Source organism: Lichenostomus cassidix, chromosome 19 (assembly GCF_008360975.1).
Source record: "Lichenostomus cassidix isolate B80296 chromosome 19, HeHo_3.0, whole genome shotgun sequence".
In the NCBI taxonomy this organism is placed as follows: Eukaryota; Metazoa; Chordata; class Aves; order Passeriformes; family Meliphagidae; genus Lichenostomus; species Lichenostomus cassidix.
In genome coordinates this window covers 5,592,560-5,612,256 of record NC_139499.1, presented here as the reverse complement: position 1 = coordinate 5,612,256, position 19,697 = coordinate 5,592,560, and the positions used below count along the sequence as shown (strand labels likewise).

General features: G+C 44.0%; 2 protein-coding genes and 1 long non-coding RNA gene across 5 annotated transcripts; 1 reads left to right on the top strand and 2 right to left on the bottom strand.

Moving 5' to 3' along the window:
• Positions 1 to 779: 779 nt before the first annotated feature.
• NIPSNAP2 (nipsnap homolog 2) lies at positions 780 to 14,216 on the bottom strand. Its single transcript, XM_085078156.1, has 10 exons — positions 14,063 to 14,216; positions 10,460 to 10,599; positions 10,324 to 10,369; positions 7,511 to 7,605; positions 5,605 to 5,675; positions 5,126 to 5,266; positions 4,707 to 4,738; positions 3,461 to 3,555; positions 2,599 to 2,682; positions 780 to 1,899 (listed from the first exon to the last, which is right to left on the bottom strand). Exons 1-10 carry the CDS (start codon positions 14,146 to 14,148, stop codon positions 1,835 to 1,837), a joined length of 855 nt encoding a protein of 284 aa, XP_084934282.1. The 5' UTR covers positions 14,149 to 14,216; the 3' UTR covers positions 780 to 1,834.
• Positions 2,677 to 8,778, top strand: LOC146429064 (uncharacterized). Its single transcript, XR_014855697.1, has 2 exons — positions 2,677 to 2,863; positions 7,728 to 8,778. It is a non-coding gene; the product is annotated as an uncharacterized LOC146429064 (long non-coding RNA).
• Positions 14,217 to 16,456: 2,240 nt separating the features above from the next.
• MRPS17 (mitochondrial ribosomal protein S17) lies at positions 16,457 to 19,690 on the bottom strand. 3 transcript variants are annotated; one of them, XM_085078159.1, is made up of 3 exons: positions 19,573 to 19,690; positions 18,195 to 18,341; positions 16,457 to 17,181 (listed from the first exon to the last, which is right to left on the bottom strand). In XM_085078159.1, exons 2-3 carry the CDS (start codon positions 18,315 to 18,317, stop codon positions 16,891 to 16,893), a joined length of 414 nt encoding a protein of 137 aa, XP_084934285.1. In that variant the 5' UTR covers positions 18,318 to 18,341; positions 19,573 to 19,690; the 3' UTR covers positions 16,457 to 16,890. The 3 variants fall into 3 exon arrangements, with proteins under 3 accessions (XP_084934285.1, XP_084934287.1, XP_084934286.1); XM_085078161.1 differs by lacking the exon at positions 19,573 to 19,690 and adding an exon at positions 19,334 to 19,519; XM_085078160.1 differs by lacking the exon at positions 19,573 to 19,690 and adding an exon at positions 18,932 to 19,301.
• Between the last annotated feature and the right edge of the window lie 7 nt (positions 19,691 to 19,697).

The window sequence follows — 19,697 nt, the reverse complement described above, 5'->3', positions numbered from 1 at the left end:
GAAGGTAAAAAACACAGATTGCATCAGAACCATCAAAATCCTGCAGCCCCAAAGAAGTTTTTCTGCTGTTTGTCTCTGGCTGAGATTGCTGGGAGTTACAAGGACAATTCTCCAGGGAAAAGAAATATGGGAGGATGCTGGGAGAGATATAAGGGACTGGAAGGTGACATTGGCATCCCTTTTTTCCTTCTGCAGCCGAAGAGTAACCCCAAAAGTGTGGAAAAATGGCAGTCAGGTGACACCACTGGGCTGATTCATGAAAGGGATCAGCTCAAATGATTTCCTTGGAGCAAGCCAAGCTGAGAACTTTAAGCTGATTCAGCACAGAATTTGACTCGTAAAATCCCATCATTAGCTGGCAACAGGAGGAAAATAGAAAACCAGGCAAGAACCAGATCAAATATTGACTTTGTTCAAGAGGAAGTTCAAGGGCAGGCACGAGTGCAGTGGATTTCATGTAAGCAGGAAAGAAATCAGACCTGAAAAATGAAGCAGAATTTGTGGAGAAAAATCCAAAGGAAAAGTGCTTTGTATTTATCACCACAGCACTCAGGTCCTCTAGAACACTCAGGAAAATGGGATGTGATGGAGATTGTAAATTCACTTTGGAGAAGGAGAGCAGAATATGGGAAATGCTGTCCTTTACCCAGAGAAGTGATAGCTGAAACATCCTAAATTTTCAATATTTTAAACATATTCTACATATTCTAAATTTTTCATACACTGCAAGAGGAGAGAAAACACAGGTGGTGCAACACATAGGAGGTGCCAGCAAGAAGTGAAAATTAAAAGGATTTTATTGACTGATATGTTCTTCCTGAAAACGTCTCGAAATGTACAAACTGGACATTCGGAACTGATTTGTACATTCAGTATGTTACACTGATTCTCGGAGCCACTTCAAGAGAGTATTATTGTCACTTTACAGGATGTTCACATCGTTGCAGACACCAAACAGTGTGGATACATTCTAGTCTAAAAGTGAAACCAAAACAGAACTGGACACCATGGTACACGGAAATGCCAATCCCACTGAGCCCACATGCGCCAGCTTCACACACCAACCCGGCCACGGGGAGGGCAGCAAACCCCTCCGAGTCTGAATCAGCACTGCTTATGAAATTAAACCCCTTTTCCCAGATTTGGGGGAGGGAAATGCCTTGGGGGTGAATTGATTCCCTGCAGGGTGTTCAGCCAACCACGTCTTGGCAGTGTCTGTGGGGAGAGCGTGGGTCACTCTGCGTGGAATTAATTCCAGGGGGAGGTGACTTCCCAAATGTGTGCTCATTTGAAAACGCCCCTTTCTGCCCAAAATCCATCCCCTGCCACACAGGGTTATCCCCAGTCCATGACTGCCTGGTTGCAAGTGGAGAATTGCTGATTCCAGGCCTGCTCCACCACCCAGGGGTTATTTCACAGCAACCCCAGAGCTGCTCATTTCACGAACTGAAATGAAATTCCTATTTCTCCAGAAATTCTCATTTCACTCCCACCTTTGTTTGCAAAAGCTGCAGTCATGAAATGCTTCACAGCAAAGCTGTGACTGAACTCTGGGCAGTGCCTGTGTGGCAGGAGATTGGAAACACTCAAACATTACCTGGGGAACTGTCCCACAGCTTTGGGTTTGTTTTCAATTCACCAACCTTTTAATCACAGTCCTGGATGGTTTTTTTCCCCCCTAAGAGCAGAAGGTGATGGGTTCTGAAGAAAAGAGGTCTCTTTTATAAGCTCAATACAGTACTTTTATATTTCAGACTATGATATACAGTGTATACCATAAATTAAGACAAATACTTGTCACTTTATCTATGTAGGCACAAGAAAATCAGTGACTTTACTGAAGTGGAGAAATCTTCAAGGGTATCATGATTCTGGACTCCATCTCCTGAATAAGGGGCACTGAAAAAAAAAAGGAGACAGGGTTTAATTTCACTGACAGAGCTCAGCACATCCAGCAATCATCCCAGCAGCACAGCAATCTGGGGAACAAATGGCTTTAATATCATCTCTCTGCTGGTTTAAAGACAAATATTTCCATTCTTTTCACCATAATGGAAGTGATCTTACATTTTTCTGGTGCGACTTCCTTTGAAATGTACCCTATGGAACCCAAAGCTGACATGCTTGGCACACTTCTGTGAGTTTTGTTATGACAGCTTTCTTTGATCTCAAAGATCTCCTGGCTTTTAGTTCCAAAGTCTGAATTCCCTTTTCCCAGCAATGCATTTAACAAGGCTCCTGTACTTCATGAAATATTTGAAGTAATCATTTAATATAAAGGTAAATTTCACTACTGGCTCCCTGAATTTTTGGACAGGCATTTTATATAAATCTGCTCCTCCACAGAGCATAAAAATTTAATATTATTACAGCAATTTTTTAGCACTTAGGCAACTTTCCCAAGCACGATCAGCTGCAAAATTCACTTTACAGCTCAGTGCAATGTCCCTCTGCTGCTTTACAGAATAAAAACCAACCCAGACACACATTTCCCCCTGAGATCCCAAACTTTTTCTCCCAGTGGGATGTGCTGAGGAGCAAGGAGGATGGCTCAGCCCAAAGTCTGCCTCCAGCATTCCAGAGAAGTTAATGGGTTACCTGTGTAATAGACCAGCTCATCCCAGCCAGGTTTATGCCACGCTGCATTCCTTATATCTTCCCTGGTCTGCAGGTCTTTGTAAGCTGGGGAGGCAAAACAACAGTGATTCCTTTTCCTTCTGCACAGCAATAGAACCCTGAAAATATTCCAGGGAGGAATTAAGAGGCTGGGAATGGTGGGAAGGAGAAAAAGCAGGAGTTCTCTGCGAGAAGAGAGAAGCACAACCAGGAGGAGCAGGGGAGGAGAGAGAATGTCTGGACACAGGTAAGAGAATGCAGGGGTGGAGCTCGACCTGAGTGCTGCCAGATTGCTAAAATATGAAATTCTGGATTGTTGGGATATGAGGAAAAAACAGAGTGATTTCTAACAAATGATTATTCTTCAGGTTGAACAATCCCAAGGTGTGAAAGCAGCTGGGTGTTTGTTAATTTAACACATGGAGAAAGCCAAAACACCTCAATGCAGGAATGGAAAGAAATGCTTGGCTTTCCTTTCTGCAGGTGTGGTAAATGTGAGGCTTGGCATGAAATGATAAAAACCTGATTTGAACCCAAATGGAGGTGGGAGTGGTGTGGTTGTGGGACTGAGAGCAAACATGGGAATGAGGAAGGGACAGGGGGAACTGTGATAGAAACAACAAAACACAAAATATTCACTTCTTGCTTGGTGAAGAACAAAGTTGCCTACACAAAAATGGAGGAAAACAACAAATTAAGGGATCAAAAAATTGAGAAAATAAAAAAAAAAAATTAAACCCCCCAACTTTTAAGGCATTTCCTTTGCACTTTGTAAAAATATTTTCTCCTGGGTAAAGTGACAGGGCTGAGTCAGGAGAAAGAGAAGCAGAGAACAGGAATTTACCCCAAAGATGATGGACCATGTAGAGCTGTCCAATCTGGGAGAAAAATCCCCCAACTGCTTCATTACTGTCCTGTCGGAACCGAATTGCACGAGCCCTGCAGAGGAGCAAAGAGACATCAGAGGAGGAAATCAGGGAAAATTGAAAAGAAAACAGAGTGCAAGGGAAGCTGGAATGTTAAATAGCATTTGCACTTCAGTAATTAAAAGTAAGGCAAAAATCTGCTATGCACTCAGCTTCAGCAGTGAGATTTTATTGATTTATTAGTTGAGATTTCCCTCTGTGTCTCGTTAGGATGCATTAAGATTGGAGGCTGCAGTTTCACTAAACTTTGCATGAATCATTTTTCAATCAGATCCAGGATAAAGATAATTGCTGGAACAGTGTAAAATGGCCTTTTTGTAGCAGGTTCTGAACACAAATCCTCAAATTTCAGTCGTATCAGCTTTGCCACATTAATTTTCCACAGATTTTGTGGTACTGGAATAAAAACTTTTTCATTCATGCAGATCTTTGTATAAATACAATAAATATTTCTCTGAACTATAAACCTATTGTATCTTATAAAACAGATTGTCTAACAGTATAGATACACCTGTTTGATCAAAATTCTAAATTCAATTTGTTTAAATGACTGTAATTGAAAAAATTATATCAATGCCAATGGCAGGTCTGAAAATCTAAGTCCTCACCTTTGTCAAAATAATTGAAAATGCACCAAATTGTTTAACTATCAACCAGCAGGATTGCAAGGATATTGAGTGTATACTGAAAAAAACTTACACTAGTTTAAAATAAGACAAAATTAGAAGCATGTAATCAATAGAAAACTGTCTCAGATACTTCTAATCCATATATTAAAATACCAATATGCTGCTCAGCAGCTTTTCAAGAAGCAATTTGACTTTTAAAACTTGAAGAGCCAAATTTTAGCCCATTTAAGCTAAAAGTGAAAGACAAACCAAGCCTCCCAGAGGAACTGCTACCATTCCCAAGCAGCTTTCTGCTGGAAATTCGTGTTTTTTGCACAAACTAAAAAGGTTCTGGGAAGCAAAGCAAAACCACAGAGTGCTGTTTGTGCACCAAATTCCTTTTTCTTTCCCCCAAGGGTCACAGAAGTGTCTGACAAGTGGTGCAGGTGCAGCAGCAGTCCCTGAACTGGGGGATTTGGTGGCTCTGGTGCCACCCTGCCACCTCCTGTCCTGCTTTCTGAAGGTGGGGCACAGGAGGGCTGAAGGCAACACTCACCAGTAATTGCCCCACTCAATCATTGTTCCAGGCTGCAAAAACAAAACACAGTTAAGACTGCAGTTAAAAAAAAAGAAATACACAATTTTCACACTATTTACGTATGGCAAACACTCTGTATCAACACAATCCCTTCTTCTGAGTGATAAGGATATTAAAATAATCTGTAATTGCTCTGTTTGCTGCCTCTATCACCCCTTAGTCATCCCTCAAACCAACCACAGGGTTTCAGCCCTGCAGGATCCTGTTGGAGCCTGACTTCACTCAGACCTCACACTTGGAGAGCAGCAGTGACTCAGAAATCAGCTCTGATAAGAAACAGATTTTTCAGACAAGCTCTGTTTGTCACAAACACCCACGGAACCTTTTAGGACAGCACAGAGCTTAACAAAAAAAATAAAATATAAAATTCAACTTACCCTGAGTTGATAGGATCTCAGTTCATAAATATTAGGGCCATCTCTGGGAACAGGTTCATTCCAGAAACTGAACTCCAGCAGTAACTGGTTCTTACGGGAGAGGAGCATGTTACCCCTTTCCTTACGGAACTCTATGAATTCCTACAAAATAAGGGGGGAAATGTGTCAAATTCAACAGCAGGAGAGCATATTATGGCTTAAATTTTTTTTTTTTTAATGCTATCAAGGTTTGGGATAGTGGAATTCTTAAAGGGATCTGAATTCTCCCTGCTGTATCTGAGAATTCCATGGATTTATGTGTGAAGTATTCAGGAATTAAACTTCAGGACTTCTGAATGTGACAATAAATCCTTTCTCAAAGAAAGAGGTTTCTGAGGTTGTAGAGGAAAGGATGAGACTCTTTGGTATCTAAATTTGCATTTCTTTTTGCTCTGCCTGTTCTTTGCTCTCTTGTGAGTACCAAAATCGCTGTTTTTTACCTTATTTTGACGAAGTTTGCTCATGACCTCATTGAGAGCTGGGTAACCTCCCTCATACCTCCACAAATGAACTGAAACAGAGAAAATGACATTTTTTCAGGGATGTCCCAGACCAGTGGTAAATCTTATGGAAAAAATCACACTATAAAATGCTCTTCACACTACAGAATTATATCAAAAACCAGGCAGCAGGTTTGAAAATCGATTTTCATTAATGAAAGCACTACACATTGGAATATTTTAAGGATAATGGAATCATCTGCTTTTTGAAAAGGATTCTCTTGGAAAATTTTGCAATTTACTCTGCAGGTAACAGAGAAATTTCTGAAAGGACTTTTTGTTGCCATGCTAGTAAGATGTGATGACTTGACATGACTGTTACTGAAATTAAGATTCAGTCTGAGAGGATGACTTAGTTCCAAAAATGTGCTTTATACCAATTTCATCTAAGAGCAGTAGAGGGGCAGATTTTCAGCTCAGTAAATTACTCCAGCACAAAAGCAAGACACTTTCTGCAGGACATGAAAAATGATGCAAATGTTATTTCTGAGCTCAACATTAATAGAAGCAGAAGCTAATTGAACATTTGCTTGGATATGCATAAAATAATTTCAGGACATGTTTGTGTCTATATTTTTCCCAAAGCATCCCCTCTTTAATAAATCAGAATAAACCCCTTTAATAAATCACAGATTTGCAAGCACTTAGTACAGCCAGGCAATAATTTCACCTCACAGAATAATCAGAACTATTTTCTCCCCTCTAAAGCAGCACTGAGCCTTTTCCAGGAGAGCCAACAAGGCTGATGTGAGGTACCTCCCTGGGAGAGCAGATCCATCCTCCTGCTCCTGCTGCCTCCCCCCAGGGCAGATTGGATGGATCCACCTGATGTGAACCCAGCACTGAGCAAGTCCAACCCCATCATCTGCTTTATTACAGTGCTGCAAGAACATTTCCAAGGCAGGCTGTGGGTGCAGTGACAGACCCAGCCTGGCTTCATCTGTTCCAAAAGCAGCCATTAAGACTTGCCTAAAAAATTCCTCAATTGTCCTCCTTTCCCCAGTTCCCCTTCAGCTTCCAGGGTTTGCTCTCAGACATTGTTTGGTTTATCTGCTTTTAATTCTTTGCACTTGTTCAGCGTCAAAACTGCTGGCAATGCAGGGAGAATTAACAAGTGCAGGAGTTTATTTTTTAATTAGGAAGCCACAGCACTGATCCTGGCACAGCTCTGACAGAACCTCTATGGATTTGGATCTGTGGCTTCCCATTCCTTCAAACTCCCAGGGCGTTTTTCAGGTTTTCTCTCTACACTGGGCTCTTTGGAGTTACCTCTGTAGCAGCTCCTCTGTCATGTCTAGTTCCAGTTTGTTTTCATAGTTAGGCAGTATCCTTGCATGAACATGAACAGAAATATTTTTACTTTCCCCCAGTAAAGTTTATTATCGTTAAGTTTACAATGCAGATGGGTTGGAATGATTTGCATTTCATTACCATCCAGCAATTACAGCCTGAAAGCCTGAGCAAAGCTATTATCCTGCCCAAGGAGGGATAAACTCTGCCTTTGCAAGAGTTCCCCTAAAACATTCAGGCACTGTGCCCACAGGACTATATTTCACAACCATTCCCCCAAACCCTGCTAATTTTAATAACCACCACCACCTGGAAAACATGAAAATAGATCAACAGTGAGACAAAATTTCAAGACTGAATGCTTTGCTGTCCAACCCAGCACGACAAAAGCAAGCACTGCACACGCTCAGACAGCTGAGAAGTGATGCACACAACCCCCCTCAGCACCCACTGGGGTGTCACTGAGTGCCAACAGAGATGATTGAAAAGAAGAAAACCTGCCAAGCACACGGTTCACTTGCATGGGTTTACATTGGGTTGTACTTCTATCTCCTACCAGCCTGATCTTGCTCTCCGTACCACGTGTTCCAAGTCCCCACCAGAGCACAAGGGTAGTGTTTTTCTTCATGAATCTTTGGCAGCACCTCTTGACTTGAAAACAAGGAACACAGACACTGGGTTGCATTGCCTTCAGGGAGGCCACAGTCCATATGTATAACATGGCAGCATGCTATGAACATTCACAAGCTTTATTTTATCTTTTTTCTTTCTAGAGGAGAAAGCTGAAATATCAAATTTTGCTATGCAGGGGGGAAGGTGGCTCCATCCCCATGGGGATTTAAGGTGAGTGTTAGCATTTTTTAGACTCTAGAACAAATGCAAAGCATGGGAGGATTCTTTGGATGCAGTAAATTAGGTGTATGTAAATAAGTATGTCTATCCAACATTAGGAAAACAAATATCAGGGTATCACACAGAAAATTCATCCTACATGGGTGATTTGCTTGAGGAAAAGCTTTTCTTTGCTTGAGGAAAAGCTCCCCTCAAGGGGGGCAGAACACATAGAAATATGAAAGCAGAAATCTTCAAAATCAGTTACAATGCTATGAACTGCTGAGCTGAATGAGTAAAAATAATCTGATAAATGAAATAATGACTGTACCTCAGAGTACTGCTTTCCAATTTCACCAAGTTTTACTTTGAGGCAACTTACCCACTAAAAAGAGTAAAACTGCCTTAAAAATACCTCCAACCCAAAATTTCTGTCTGACTGTTCCCAGTATTTCTAACACTCTTTCAAACTTTAGCAGTGGCCCACATTAGCATGAGGAAATTAAGTTTTGCTGATTGCTGACTTGGCCAAGCCAGCTTTCCCTGCACTGTGCCTTGATGAATAAGTCAATTAGTCTAGTTGAACTTTGCCTTTTATATTTTTCCCTGAATAATTACCCTTCTTACTCAGTTTGGCTCGCAGGCAACGAGGCTCTGCACAGGATCAAGTAATAAAAAGTAGGCTGGGCTGGGGCTGGGAGTCATTAGAGATGAGTTTTCCTCTTGATTCTGCCACTGACTTTCCAGACAACCTTGAGCAAATCTCATTACCAATTTGTACCTTGGTATTTTCTCACTACCCAGTGTAAATAATATGATAAAATTACTTTCTCCAAGGATATTCTCAAGGATGTTTCACCATCAGTTCATTTTTGCAAAGCAGAATGAGATCCTGGAAAGGCAGCTTTAAAGAGGAATGGTAAATTGTTGCATAATTCTGCCATATATTGTTGCAAATTAGAGGAAAAAATGCTTAGAAAAAAGCATTTAAAACACCTTTTTAAAAAAACCTGTCCCTACTTCTTCAGGAGGGATTCTTAACCACAGTGATTCATGAAGTAAATTGTCTTAATTACATTATTTATTTATTAGCACATGATGACTAATCCTCATTCTGATTTGATATAGAATTAACCTGTTTTTTTTTTTAATCCAGGGAGAGGCAGGAGGGAAGTTCAGAGAGGCTTAATTTTATTTATTACTCCATTCAAGTTGTCTCCTGGCCTGAAATACTTCCATTTGCTCTGGAAAGAATCAATCCAACCACACATATTTCATCTGACTGCTGTCAGCAGTTTCTTTCTTTGCTGTTTGTCTCCTTCCTCGAAAATAGAAATCTCTGCTCTCCCTCAACATTCAGGCAGCTCCTGAAATACTGCAGAGAAGTGGTTCCCTGTCTTGCATAATTGGACATGTTTATGTTCAGCTTTTAAACAGCGAGCTGGCTGAATGTTAATTGTCCTTCACTGGGTATCTATTTTTTAAACAAACAAAAAAAAGCTAAAAATACCTTGATTGAATGTTATTCTAGTGGATTTTTATGCTTGCACGGTAGGGAAAATAGCTCTGGGTTATCCAGCCCAACACAAGAAGGCACAGAGGTGACAGATGAGCTGTGCAGCCACCCAGTAAGAGCTGAGGACATGAACTGGGAGCTGAGATTTCCCCTCCCTCCAGCCCAGCTGCTGTGCTCACACTCAGAAGTTGGTTGCAGAAGGGTGTCATTATGCTGAGAATGTTTTATTTCACTGGCAAGTTGGGCACTGTCAGTGAGAAAAGCACTGCTGGGTGCCAGGCTCACTCCATTCCCAAATTTAAACACACAATTCTTTCAAGGCAGCTGTTCTGGCTCCAGACTATGTAGGCAGGAAAGGACTAATATTTCTACAGTTTCACCCTTAAAGCAGTTCATTTAAAATGGGATTCATTCCTACATGTTCTGAAGCTGTAACTTTTTGGGAAAGATGTAACTTTTTGGGAAAGATGTCCCTCCCTTTGGATGGAATAACCTCAATGCTGAGACCCCATCCAAGGGTTTGTGTGACTACTTAAGAGCAGCTCAGTAACAGGACTTGTGGAGAGGGATCTAAATGAGCTGAGGGGGAATTATTTCTAACATCTCCTCAAAGTTATAGTTGAGTTTAACACTGGTGTAGTTTTATTTACCAGTGATTTCTCTCTGCTTCCAGTTGCAGACAAAAACCATGCTGATCCTGGCAGCTGCAGTGGGAATGCCAACATTCCACCTTTCCCTGCATGGATCAGGGACTTAAAGACCACTGAGGGAAGGGGGAGAGCTGTTCCAACAAGTGTCACCAAAGTTCTCCCAACAGGAATCATCCCAAACTGCAGCTTAGGAAATGACACCTCCAAGAGGGAAGTGGGGTGAACTAAGGATTTTTTGCTCTTGAATAGGATCTGTTTAATACCAAATCCTGAAAAAAGCAGAATTTTGTCACCTCCCCTCTGCACAATTACATCTGCCAAATTTTCAGATCAAATCAACAATGTCTAAAAGGTGAAAACTCCCACACTTACCAGAGCTTGTTGTAGGCCTCTAGACATTCAGGTTTGACATTGTGAACTGCAACAACAACAACAACAACGAGAGGGTGTGAGGCAGGCAGGGACAGAGGACAGGAGCAGTGCTGCTGAGCACAAAGCCATCACTCACACTGCAGTTTGTACAGACTGCTGGTCTCTCTTTTGGCCAGGAGGTTGGAGTGGGCGTCTTTCCTGGGATCCACTTTGCGCACGAAGAGGGATTTTAACCAGCTGTCCTCTCGGGCTCTGTGTGCCGAGGAGCCCAGCCCCCTGCAGGGAACAAGGACAGCACCCTGAGCCTTTGGGATTCCCACCAGGCACCAGGTTGAGGCAAATGATAGTATCAGAACACAGTTACATATTGCCAAAACTTCCCACCGAGTCTCTTCCCGGCAGCTCATTCCCCAGGTGGATTCAGCGTTTCACTAGATACAGTTAACCACACATTATCCATGGTTGTTCCCTATCCAATGTGGTTTTGCTGCCTACTTATTTATCCACCCTCTTTTTAATCCATTTTCTTTGCTCAGGGCTGGGTGTGCCCTGGTGTAAACAGTCAGGAGTGAAAAAGAGCAAAAAAACGTGCAGGAGGGAAAGTGTGTGCGATGTAAACAGGAAAGGAACTGCCATATGTTCCTGTGCTGCTTAAAGACAGCTCCACAAAAGGAAAAGTGAAATGTCTTTCAAGAGGAAAAATAGCATGGAAGACTAATTTGGGAGGGAAAAAAATGAGTGGTAGGAAACAACCAGCCTGGAAATATTTCAATTCCAAATTCTGGCAAGTGCATCACGTAGGGACACAGACCCAGGCTCTTTGTACAACATCCACGTTTCCCTTGCCTTGAAACAGAAAAATTTCACTGTCTTTTCTTATCTAATCTTTATTCAGTTTCTCCAAGTACACTTTCAAAATGGTATCACCTCCCTTTATATCAGAGCACACAAACCAAGTGATAACTGTGATTTTTGAAGTGATGTGTTAAAGGAATTATTCTTCTTTTCCAGATGATCAGGACAAGGAATCTGATGCTTTTAACTGTTCCTCTGTAATGTCTGACAAACTCAAACGTTTTTGCTTCCTTCTCCTGAGATTATATCCTTCAATTTGCCTATTTTTGGCAGCCCCATAGTAGCCACTGTGAAGAAAACTAATCCTGAACAAGCTTCTCCTGAAATACTAAAATATTAGATGTGGTATTTATACCACATATATTGACTTTTAAGATGGAAACGGAAACGTTTTCCTGCCTCACGTGTCAACTTTTCACCCTTAATTACTGACTTGGAGATCCAGAAGACAGCTGGATCTTCAGCCCAAAGCTTTCTGCCAGGTATCAAGGAAAAAAGAAAAAATAGGGAAAGAAAAGCTCAGTTTCCTTTGGGAAAAAAAAAAAAATCCCCCTGGAGACACCTGTCTGTATTACACAAAAGCAGTTTTTTTACAACAATCAACCTTTTAGTCCCAGTGTCTGAAAAGAACATAATGACCTGGTTCTGCCCATGGGAGCAGGATGGAGGAAAGGGAAAGCATTTCACAGCAGAGAAACAATAACTGCAGCTGGGATGACCTTCAGCATTAAGAAACAATTTGTAAATATTGGTGTATTTATTGCAAATGGTGCTTTTCTCGGCCCTGGGCACTCACACAAACATGTGGCTGTGCTGGGAGCCAAGCAGCTATTCCTGAGGGCAGGCATTTGAAGGGCATTCCATGATAAGGAATGCTGCTGGAGTGGCCTGGAGCAGAGCTGTGTCTGAGCTCAGAGGTGAACTCCACACCAGAAATCCAAGTTTTGTCTTTAAAAGCTCCCTCAAATTAATCCCTCGCTGGCTCCAGGAGGCAGAACTCAACGCCACTGCTGCAGTACTCAGACCTGTAAACTCTCACATTCCCTCCCCTTTATTAAAGAAAGTCATATTTAGGAAACTCCTCTATGAGGATCATTGTTTGCAGCAAACTTTGAGGATGAAGGAGATAAATAATCATCATGCTTTTTTTGGTGAACTTCAGCAGCAGCAAGAGGAAGCTGGAGCTACAGGGATAACTCTGAAAAGCAAATTTCTTTGCTGTTAGGAGAATCTCATGACTTGAATGTTAAACTGCACCTAAAACTGGAGATATGGTTAATTTTCAAAACAATGACATGAGTAATACTTTACATTTATGGAAAATCTTTTCCCCAGCAGCTGTAAAGCTCCTCATGAGCACTGACTAACAAATCACAACTAAATATACACCTTGCTTAGAATAAAGGTAACAGGCTAAGTTTATGAAAGCAGATGTTCACTGCACCCAAACTGACAAGCAAGGGCCTGATTTTTAATCAATATCCTAAAACACCACTGTCATCCCAGATTCCCACAAACCAAGAAGCCCTGAACTGATCACTGGTTCAATTTTTTGGGCAGCTCTGGAGAATCAGGGACTGGATTCATGTCTTTAAACAGCTGTGAGCATTAACTGGACTTTGGTAGCAGGTCCTCATCCTACAAATGTTAATTAAGGGCTTTGCTTTCCTGCTACAAAGGCTGGGCTGTGAACACAAAAGGCTAACACTGAATAGTTTGCTTAGATTAGATTAAAAATATCAGGGAAAATACTTCTTTCCCACTTAGCTCCTACTTCAGTACAAAATATAAGCTGGCTGGGAGACATCAGGTCAAGTATTTAGATTTTGTAGTAACCCTTCTCTGCCAGGCAGGGAAAGCAAAACAACTTGTCTATCGTTTGACAGTGTTTGATTTGTGGTCTAAACAAAGTTTATTTGAAACTAAAATACTCGCAAAACACGCATGTAAAACCTCACAACATATTCCTGGGCTAAACAGCTGCTTGCAGGGATTCTTTCAGTCTTGCCTGTTTCGAGGCTTGAGGCAGCAGCTTTCCCTTCAGTTTCAAAGAACGGGAGGAAAAACTGTGTAGATCCATCCCAGTTTGGGAATTCCTGTGTTTCCATCACCCTGTGCCTACTTCTTACACCTAGTTAGTGCTTCGGGAGCTGAGTGAGTGTGTGTCTGCACCATGGGCACCCTGCAGGCAGAGATACCAATCCCTGCACCCCAAAACTGGATGGATGTGCTTCTCTGGGTGCCCTGGCACTGGGAGGGGTGCACAGCCATGGATACACCAGCCCTGAGTCCCGGGGGGATTTTACAGGTGCCCGGTGAAGGCAGGGAGATGTCGGGCTGTGCAGTCACACCCCCGGCCCGGGCACACAGGGATTTTGGGCTGCGCACCCTGTTGCTCGCAGCACTTGGGACACGGAGCGGCGGCACGCCCTCATCCCGGAGGGATCCCGCGGTGCGGAGCATCCAGGTATTTAAATGCCGGCAACACACGTGTGCAGGGCGGCTGGACTCTGCCCTGTTCCATGCGGGGTGTCCATGCAGGGCTGCGGGCTCCGGGCGGGGATGAGGTGCTGCTGCAAGGACGAGCTGTCGCTGCCCCCCGAGCCCGGGGATCGGCGGCCGCCTCGTCCCGACGGCCATCCTCCCCGCCAGGGGCGGACGGGGAGGAGGGAAGGAAGGGGCCGGCCTTGCGGCCCGTGACCTTGAGGGACACCCCGCCGCCTCGCACTCCCCGCCCCAGGCCCGGCCGCTGCCCCGCGAGCGGGGCGCCATTTCCAGCCCGGGAAGGGGACGCTGCGCGCGGCGGGGAGCCGGGCGGCGCCGGCTCCGCGTGCGGCCTCCCCCGGCGGCCCCGTCCCGCCCGCCTCGCCCCCTCAGGGCTCACCTGAGGGCCAGCCCGGCGCCGGGCGGCAGGCGCGGCACGGCGGGCGCTCCCGCCAGGCTCCGCCGCAGCAGCACTCGCGCCGCCATCTTGCTCCCGCCGCCTCCCTCCTGGGCCGGGGGCTGCAGCCACGCCCCCTGGCGGGCAGCGCCGCCCGCGCATGCGCAGCTGCCGCCGCCCCGGGACCCCTCAGCGCCCCTCAGCTGAGGGGAGAGCCCCGGCTCGGGTTTTGGGGTGAATAAATCGCATTTAGGGGCAGCCAGCCCCGGCCTGGGGACACCTACTCAGACGGAGGGGAACCCCAGCCCTGGTTTTGGGGACCCAGCTGCATTTGGGGGTCCCCAGTCCCGGTTTAGGGGGGATCCAGAGCCTGGTTTAGGAAAACCCAGGCCCCGGTTTGGGGGGATCCACTCGGGTTTAAAGGTCCCCCAAATCCCGACTTTGAGGAACTCAAACCCCAGTTTTGGAACCCCCGGTCAGATTTAGGGGGACCCCAGCCCCAGTTTTGGGGACCCAGGGGGATTTAGGGGACTCCCAGCCGTGGTTTGTTGTTCTCCTGGAACATTTTGCACTCGCTGGCAGCTGAAGGGTTTTCCTCACACTGCTCCGCTACACTCAGAGGTATTTTGGCTGAGGAGGAGGTGTGTGCTGGCATGAAATCCTTAAATAACTTCCAATTAGGGATATAGTGATAATTAGGGTAATAATTAAAGGGCAGCTCTCAAAGCAACGAGCCAATAAACACAGAAAGCAGTCAATGACTAATCCTTATCATTCCACATAGCGCCTATAATGATTCTATCACGTCCCTATAAACTTTCCCTTCCCATTTTACGATTTTTCTGTCAGCACTGAGACTAATCCACAAGATAACACGTATGATGTGCTTTAACACCACTAAAGTACAATCTTTGTGCTTTAAAACAATTTAACCTACAATTGCCGTCACTCTCTTAAATAACACAGTCTAGTATGTAATTTGTTTTTAGTCACATTTTCATCTGACAGCATGGTGAGTTCTTGAGCAACCCTCTCTGAGCCTACAGTGGAAAAATGATAACCTTCTGTGATGAATCAATCTTTGGAAAAAAATACGACTTTTTCACAGCTACTCAAGGGAAATCACAGGAAATATAAATATTTACTTCCCTAATTAAATGTAGATGCAACTCGTTAAGCAAAGTGGAAACCTTTTGTATTTCTTTTAATTATCTAGTTATTAGAACACTCATATCTCACATACTGAGGGTCAAGTTCTGCTTGGATACACCTTCAGTGCATTTCCAACAGCTCAGGGCCAAATTCTACCCTGTGTCCAAGTTCCCCCAATCTCTGCTTGGATGAAGTTTCACACTTTACATTCACCAGGTTTTTCCTTCCCTTGGCTTTGATCAGCCAGCTCCAGTTACTGAGTTATTTACATAAACCTAAACCCCTGCCACAAACAAGAGAAACCCTACAGCCACATGCTTAAGGCACTTCCTCAAACTCAGAGCTCACATCCACATTATTTTACACAGAGACATTTCAATCAAGGTGTCTTGACATCCCACGTGAGCACTGGCATTCAAAGAGCAGCATTTTTTGCTTTGAAGCACCGAAGGAATTTTAAGTTTCTCATTCTTGCTGTCCCAGATAATTAGCCGAGTTCAATCAAACTTTGTAGGCAGCCAGAACTGATTTTGTGCAGGAAGTTAAAGGGCAAATGATTTACAACCCTCTGACAAACAGCAGAGAACACAACTGGTAGCTACTGGTGCAAGAAGGACATTTTAAGTCAGAGAACTCTGTCCTGATACACCTTATTTTGTTTCTGATCTTAGAGACCAACAGACACTTTGGGAAAGGATTACTCACAGCTCTCCTATCCCACTCTCCCCTCCCACACTGCTCAATTTTGAGGCAGATGCCCTTTTAGATCCAAAGTCAGGAGCATGAGGCTGCTGCAACAGCTGCAGGCTCTCAGCTTGCTTTATGTCCTGCAAGAGAGGACATGAGATCCCCAGAGCTGTACCAGGATAAAGTCATCTTTCATCATTAACTGCTCTGGCCTTTAGCTCCACATTAAAGCATGCAGCAAATCAGCACCTCTATCTCCCCAAAAGGTGTTATTTTAATTAGCTTTTCTGATGAGACTAAATCTAATCACTTCTACTTTTTGGCTTTATATTCTCATCAGCTCCCCTGTCCTGCTGGCAGTTCAAAGAGATGCAGCTCTCCCAGAACTAAATCCTGCCTTTGGACAGGTTACAAAGCCTTACAAAGCCACATTAAGCTGCCCAAAGCTTTGATTCTCACCTTATTGCCACTATAAAGGCAAAGGGCTGTGTTTTTGTTAGAGATTTTGGAAGTCAGAAAGCACTGTAAGAGGAAATAAGGACACAAGCATGCAGCTGGTTTTTGAAATTCTGCACTTCCTCTCAAAAGCTTTAATAGCATCATCTCCAGCACCCTACAAACCACAAAAGACTGCCTGAAATACAGAACAATCAAATAATGTAATGACCCTCCCACCAAAATTAAACATCACACAGTTGTAGTCTTGTCTTAACACAGGAGGGCAGCTGCCTTTGGGAACTGTCAGGGCTTGGGGTAAAACTACAGGCAACAAAATGAAGTGTGAGCACTAAACTTGCATTTTTCCCTGTGTTTTCATTCAAAGCTCCAGGTGCCCATCAATCTGCAACATCTCTTTGCATAAGCAACTACATTTACTATTTATTTTGACTACAGATTTCACTGAAACAGTTAACATATCACAGCAGGGCTTCAAACATCCCTGGCAGAGACAGACAAAAGCTGGAAGCCCTCTGCTTAAAGTATTCCCCCCACTATTTGTCTGTTGAACAAACTTTAAGTTCCTGAAGTTTCTCACTTAGATAGGTAGTATCTGCCTCTGTCAGGTTTTCCGAATCAGACAGGTTTTCCAGGAATCTGGTTCCTGCACAGGGCTTGCCTGTGATTGGATCTATGACATTGCCAACCTTGAACACAATTTCAGCCAGTTCGTGTTTCACGTGTTTGCTCCTTCGCTCGGGCAGAGCTTTCAGAAGAACAATGTCTCCAACAACACACTGCTGCAGTGGGTCATGGGCAAAATAGGTTTTTCTTTTGTTAAAGAACTGTAAAAGGAACAAAAACAACAACAAAAAAGAAACCTTGGTATTATATTTCAGAATTACACCACGGGTAAATATATAGTTAATATCAAATAAATAAATTTCACTAAGTAAAAGCTTATGTAACTTTTAAAGTGAGATTCAGTTTGGATCATGAAGAGAAATGCAACTGTGCACTCTACAGGTTCTCCATAGAAAGCACAGCACTGCCCTTCCCAGGCTATCTCTAGTCAGGATGGGGCTGCCAAATCAGCCTGAAGGAGATGGGGAAGAAAAAGCTCTGAAATCTGTATCTTGAAGTCTTTTTGTGTAAGAGTTTTCCTGCTGAATGTTTTTTCTTTCATAGAAAAAGTCTCTAGTTTTTTTTTTTTCTTATTGGAACAGCAGAATTCAGAATCCTTTAAGAAATAAATACAGGTTCTTGCCCTGGATAAAATATTGAAATGGGCTCCACAAGACCCATTATCCAATCCTGACTCCATCCTTAACCTTCTGGTCACCAAAGGCAACTTATTCTACCTCAATACACCACTGTTTCCCTATTTAAAATTGAGAAAATACAATTTTTGACCTTCCTGTTTGAAGTGCATTGACAAGGGATAAACACAAGCTCAGAGAGATTCAAACAGTAATGTTACAATTATGCATACAGAAAAAAAAAGCTATAAAACTTATTGCAAAAGTGACTAATACACTGTCAAATCTCCAAAGCATGCTCCACATCGACATGAAAAATTAAATCTAAGTGTGAAACAACAAAAGCTTACCTCCTCAAAAAGATCAAATGAAGTGCATTAACAAGGCACATCAAAGAAATACATTTAGCAGGTAATTTGTAAGTCCTCACCACTCACTGCTTTTCATCCTTTGCAGTCATCCCCACAGCCAAATCCCCAAGTTCCTTAAGAGGTTTGACTTGTAAGGAGTCATCAAAACTTCTAAGAGTCAAATCAACAGAGCATTTCTCCACACAATACAAAAACCTCCATGCAAGAAAAGTTGTTAGCTGGTGTTACCTTTAGCAAGTAGGGATCCAGCACAAGCCTTGTCACTCTCACTTTGGCAGTTTTCTGCATTTTGGTCCCAATTACTTTCCCTACTATCCATTTTGCATGGACAGCTCCACGTGGGACAGACATTGTTTAGTTATGCTCATCCAGTGCCTGGCAGCAGAAAAGCAGATTGTGTTATTGTAACAAAATAAAAGACATAATCACCTTTTGAGCAATACCAAAATTGTCCTTATTTTAGACAAACAGCTTCATTAGGTCATTTTGTTGGAAGAATGAGGAAGAACTCCATATTTTGCACTACCTCAGCCTTGTTTGACAATATAAGAAGAGATGTGAACGTGTGCTGTTATCAGGAAAAGTTATTTCAGGACAGCAGTAAAACTGGACATAACAGCATGAGGGATAAGACCTGACCCCACAAAACTCCTCTGAATCACCCCAATTGTCCCAAACACAACAAAGTGTAGCTGTGGAAATTATTCAGTTAACTCACGCTCCAGCAGCTGTTTTGGTTGGAAACCTGTTCATCAGGTCTGTGTATGACCAGAGTGCACTCAAACAGGGCAGCGTGCAGCTTTTCAAAGTAATTTGCTTCTGTGCCTCTCATTATCAGCTGAGCTGATGAAACCTAAAAGGTAATGAGCTTCTCAAGCCGTAAAGGACACATCAAAGAGCTGTCTGATCTATAGTACATGTATTTGCTTTTGAGTTCTTTCCTACAAGTGATTATATTCCATTACCTTATTTGGTTTAATTGGGGAGAGCTTTCTGTACCACTCCTGCAAGAGTCAGGGGCACAATCAATAGAAGACTTGAATCAATATTAAAACTGATGGAGATTAATGGCCTTTTTCTCTCCCACTCAGATACTCTGTTAAGCACAACCAACACCTGCGAATTCTCCATCCACCCAATTTGTAAGACACTTGCTTTGATGTTGCAGCACATCAAAAGAAGAGTTTAGGCACACAGGGGCACAGCCACAGGATGAAAAGCTTCAGCAAACACTCGGGGGCTGCTTCTCCCACCCCTGACTGAGCTGTGGGCGCTCAGGGCTGAGGGAGTCAGTGTGGGGGACCCTCCTGTACCCCAGGGCTAAACACCCCACACAGAGAGGAGTGTGCAGCACGGGCAACACCCACCGAGCAGCGGCAGATAGCGATAAAAGAGGAAATTCAAGCAGCCAGGGAGCCCTCGGCCCCCCCACCCCGGCTCCCCACAGCGCTCCGCGCCAGGCCCTGCCCCGCCGCCTCCACGCCAGCAGGGCCGCGCAGGCAGCGGGGCTCAGCCGGGCGGTTCATCCAGCACCCAGGGCGCAGCCGCGGCACGGGGCAACCCCCCTGGCCGAGCCCCCAGCCCCGGGAGCCCCGTCCGCTCTCACCGCCGCTGCCGCCGCCGCGCCTCGGGGCCTTACGGGGACCGGGCCGGAACGGGCGGGGCTGAGCGCGGAAGCGCCGCGCGGCGGGAAGGGGCGGGGCTGGGGGCGGGGATATGGGCGGGGCTTCA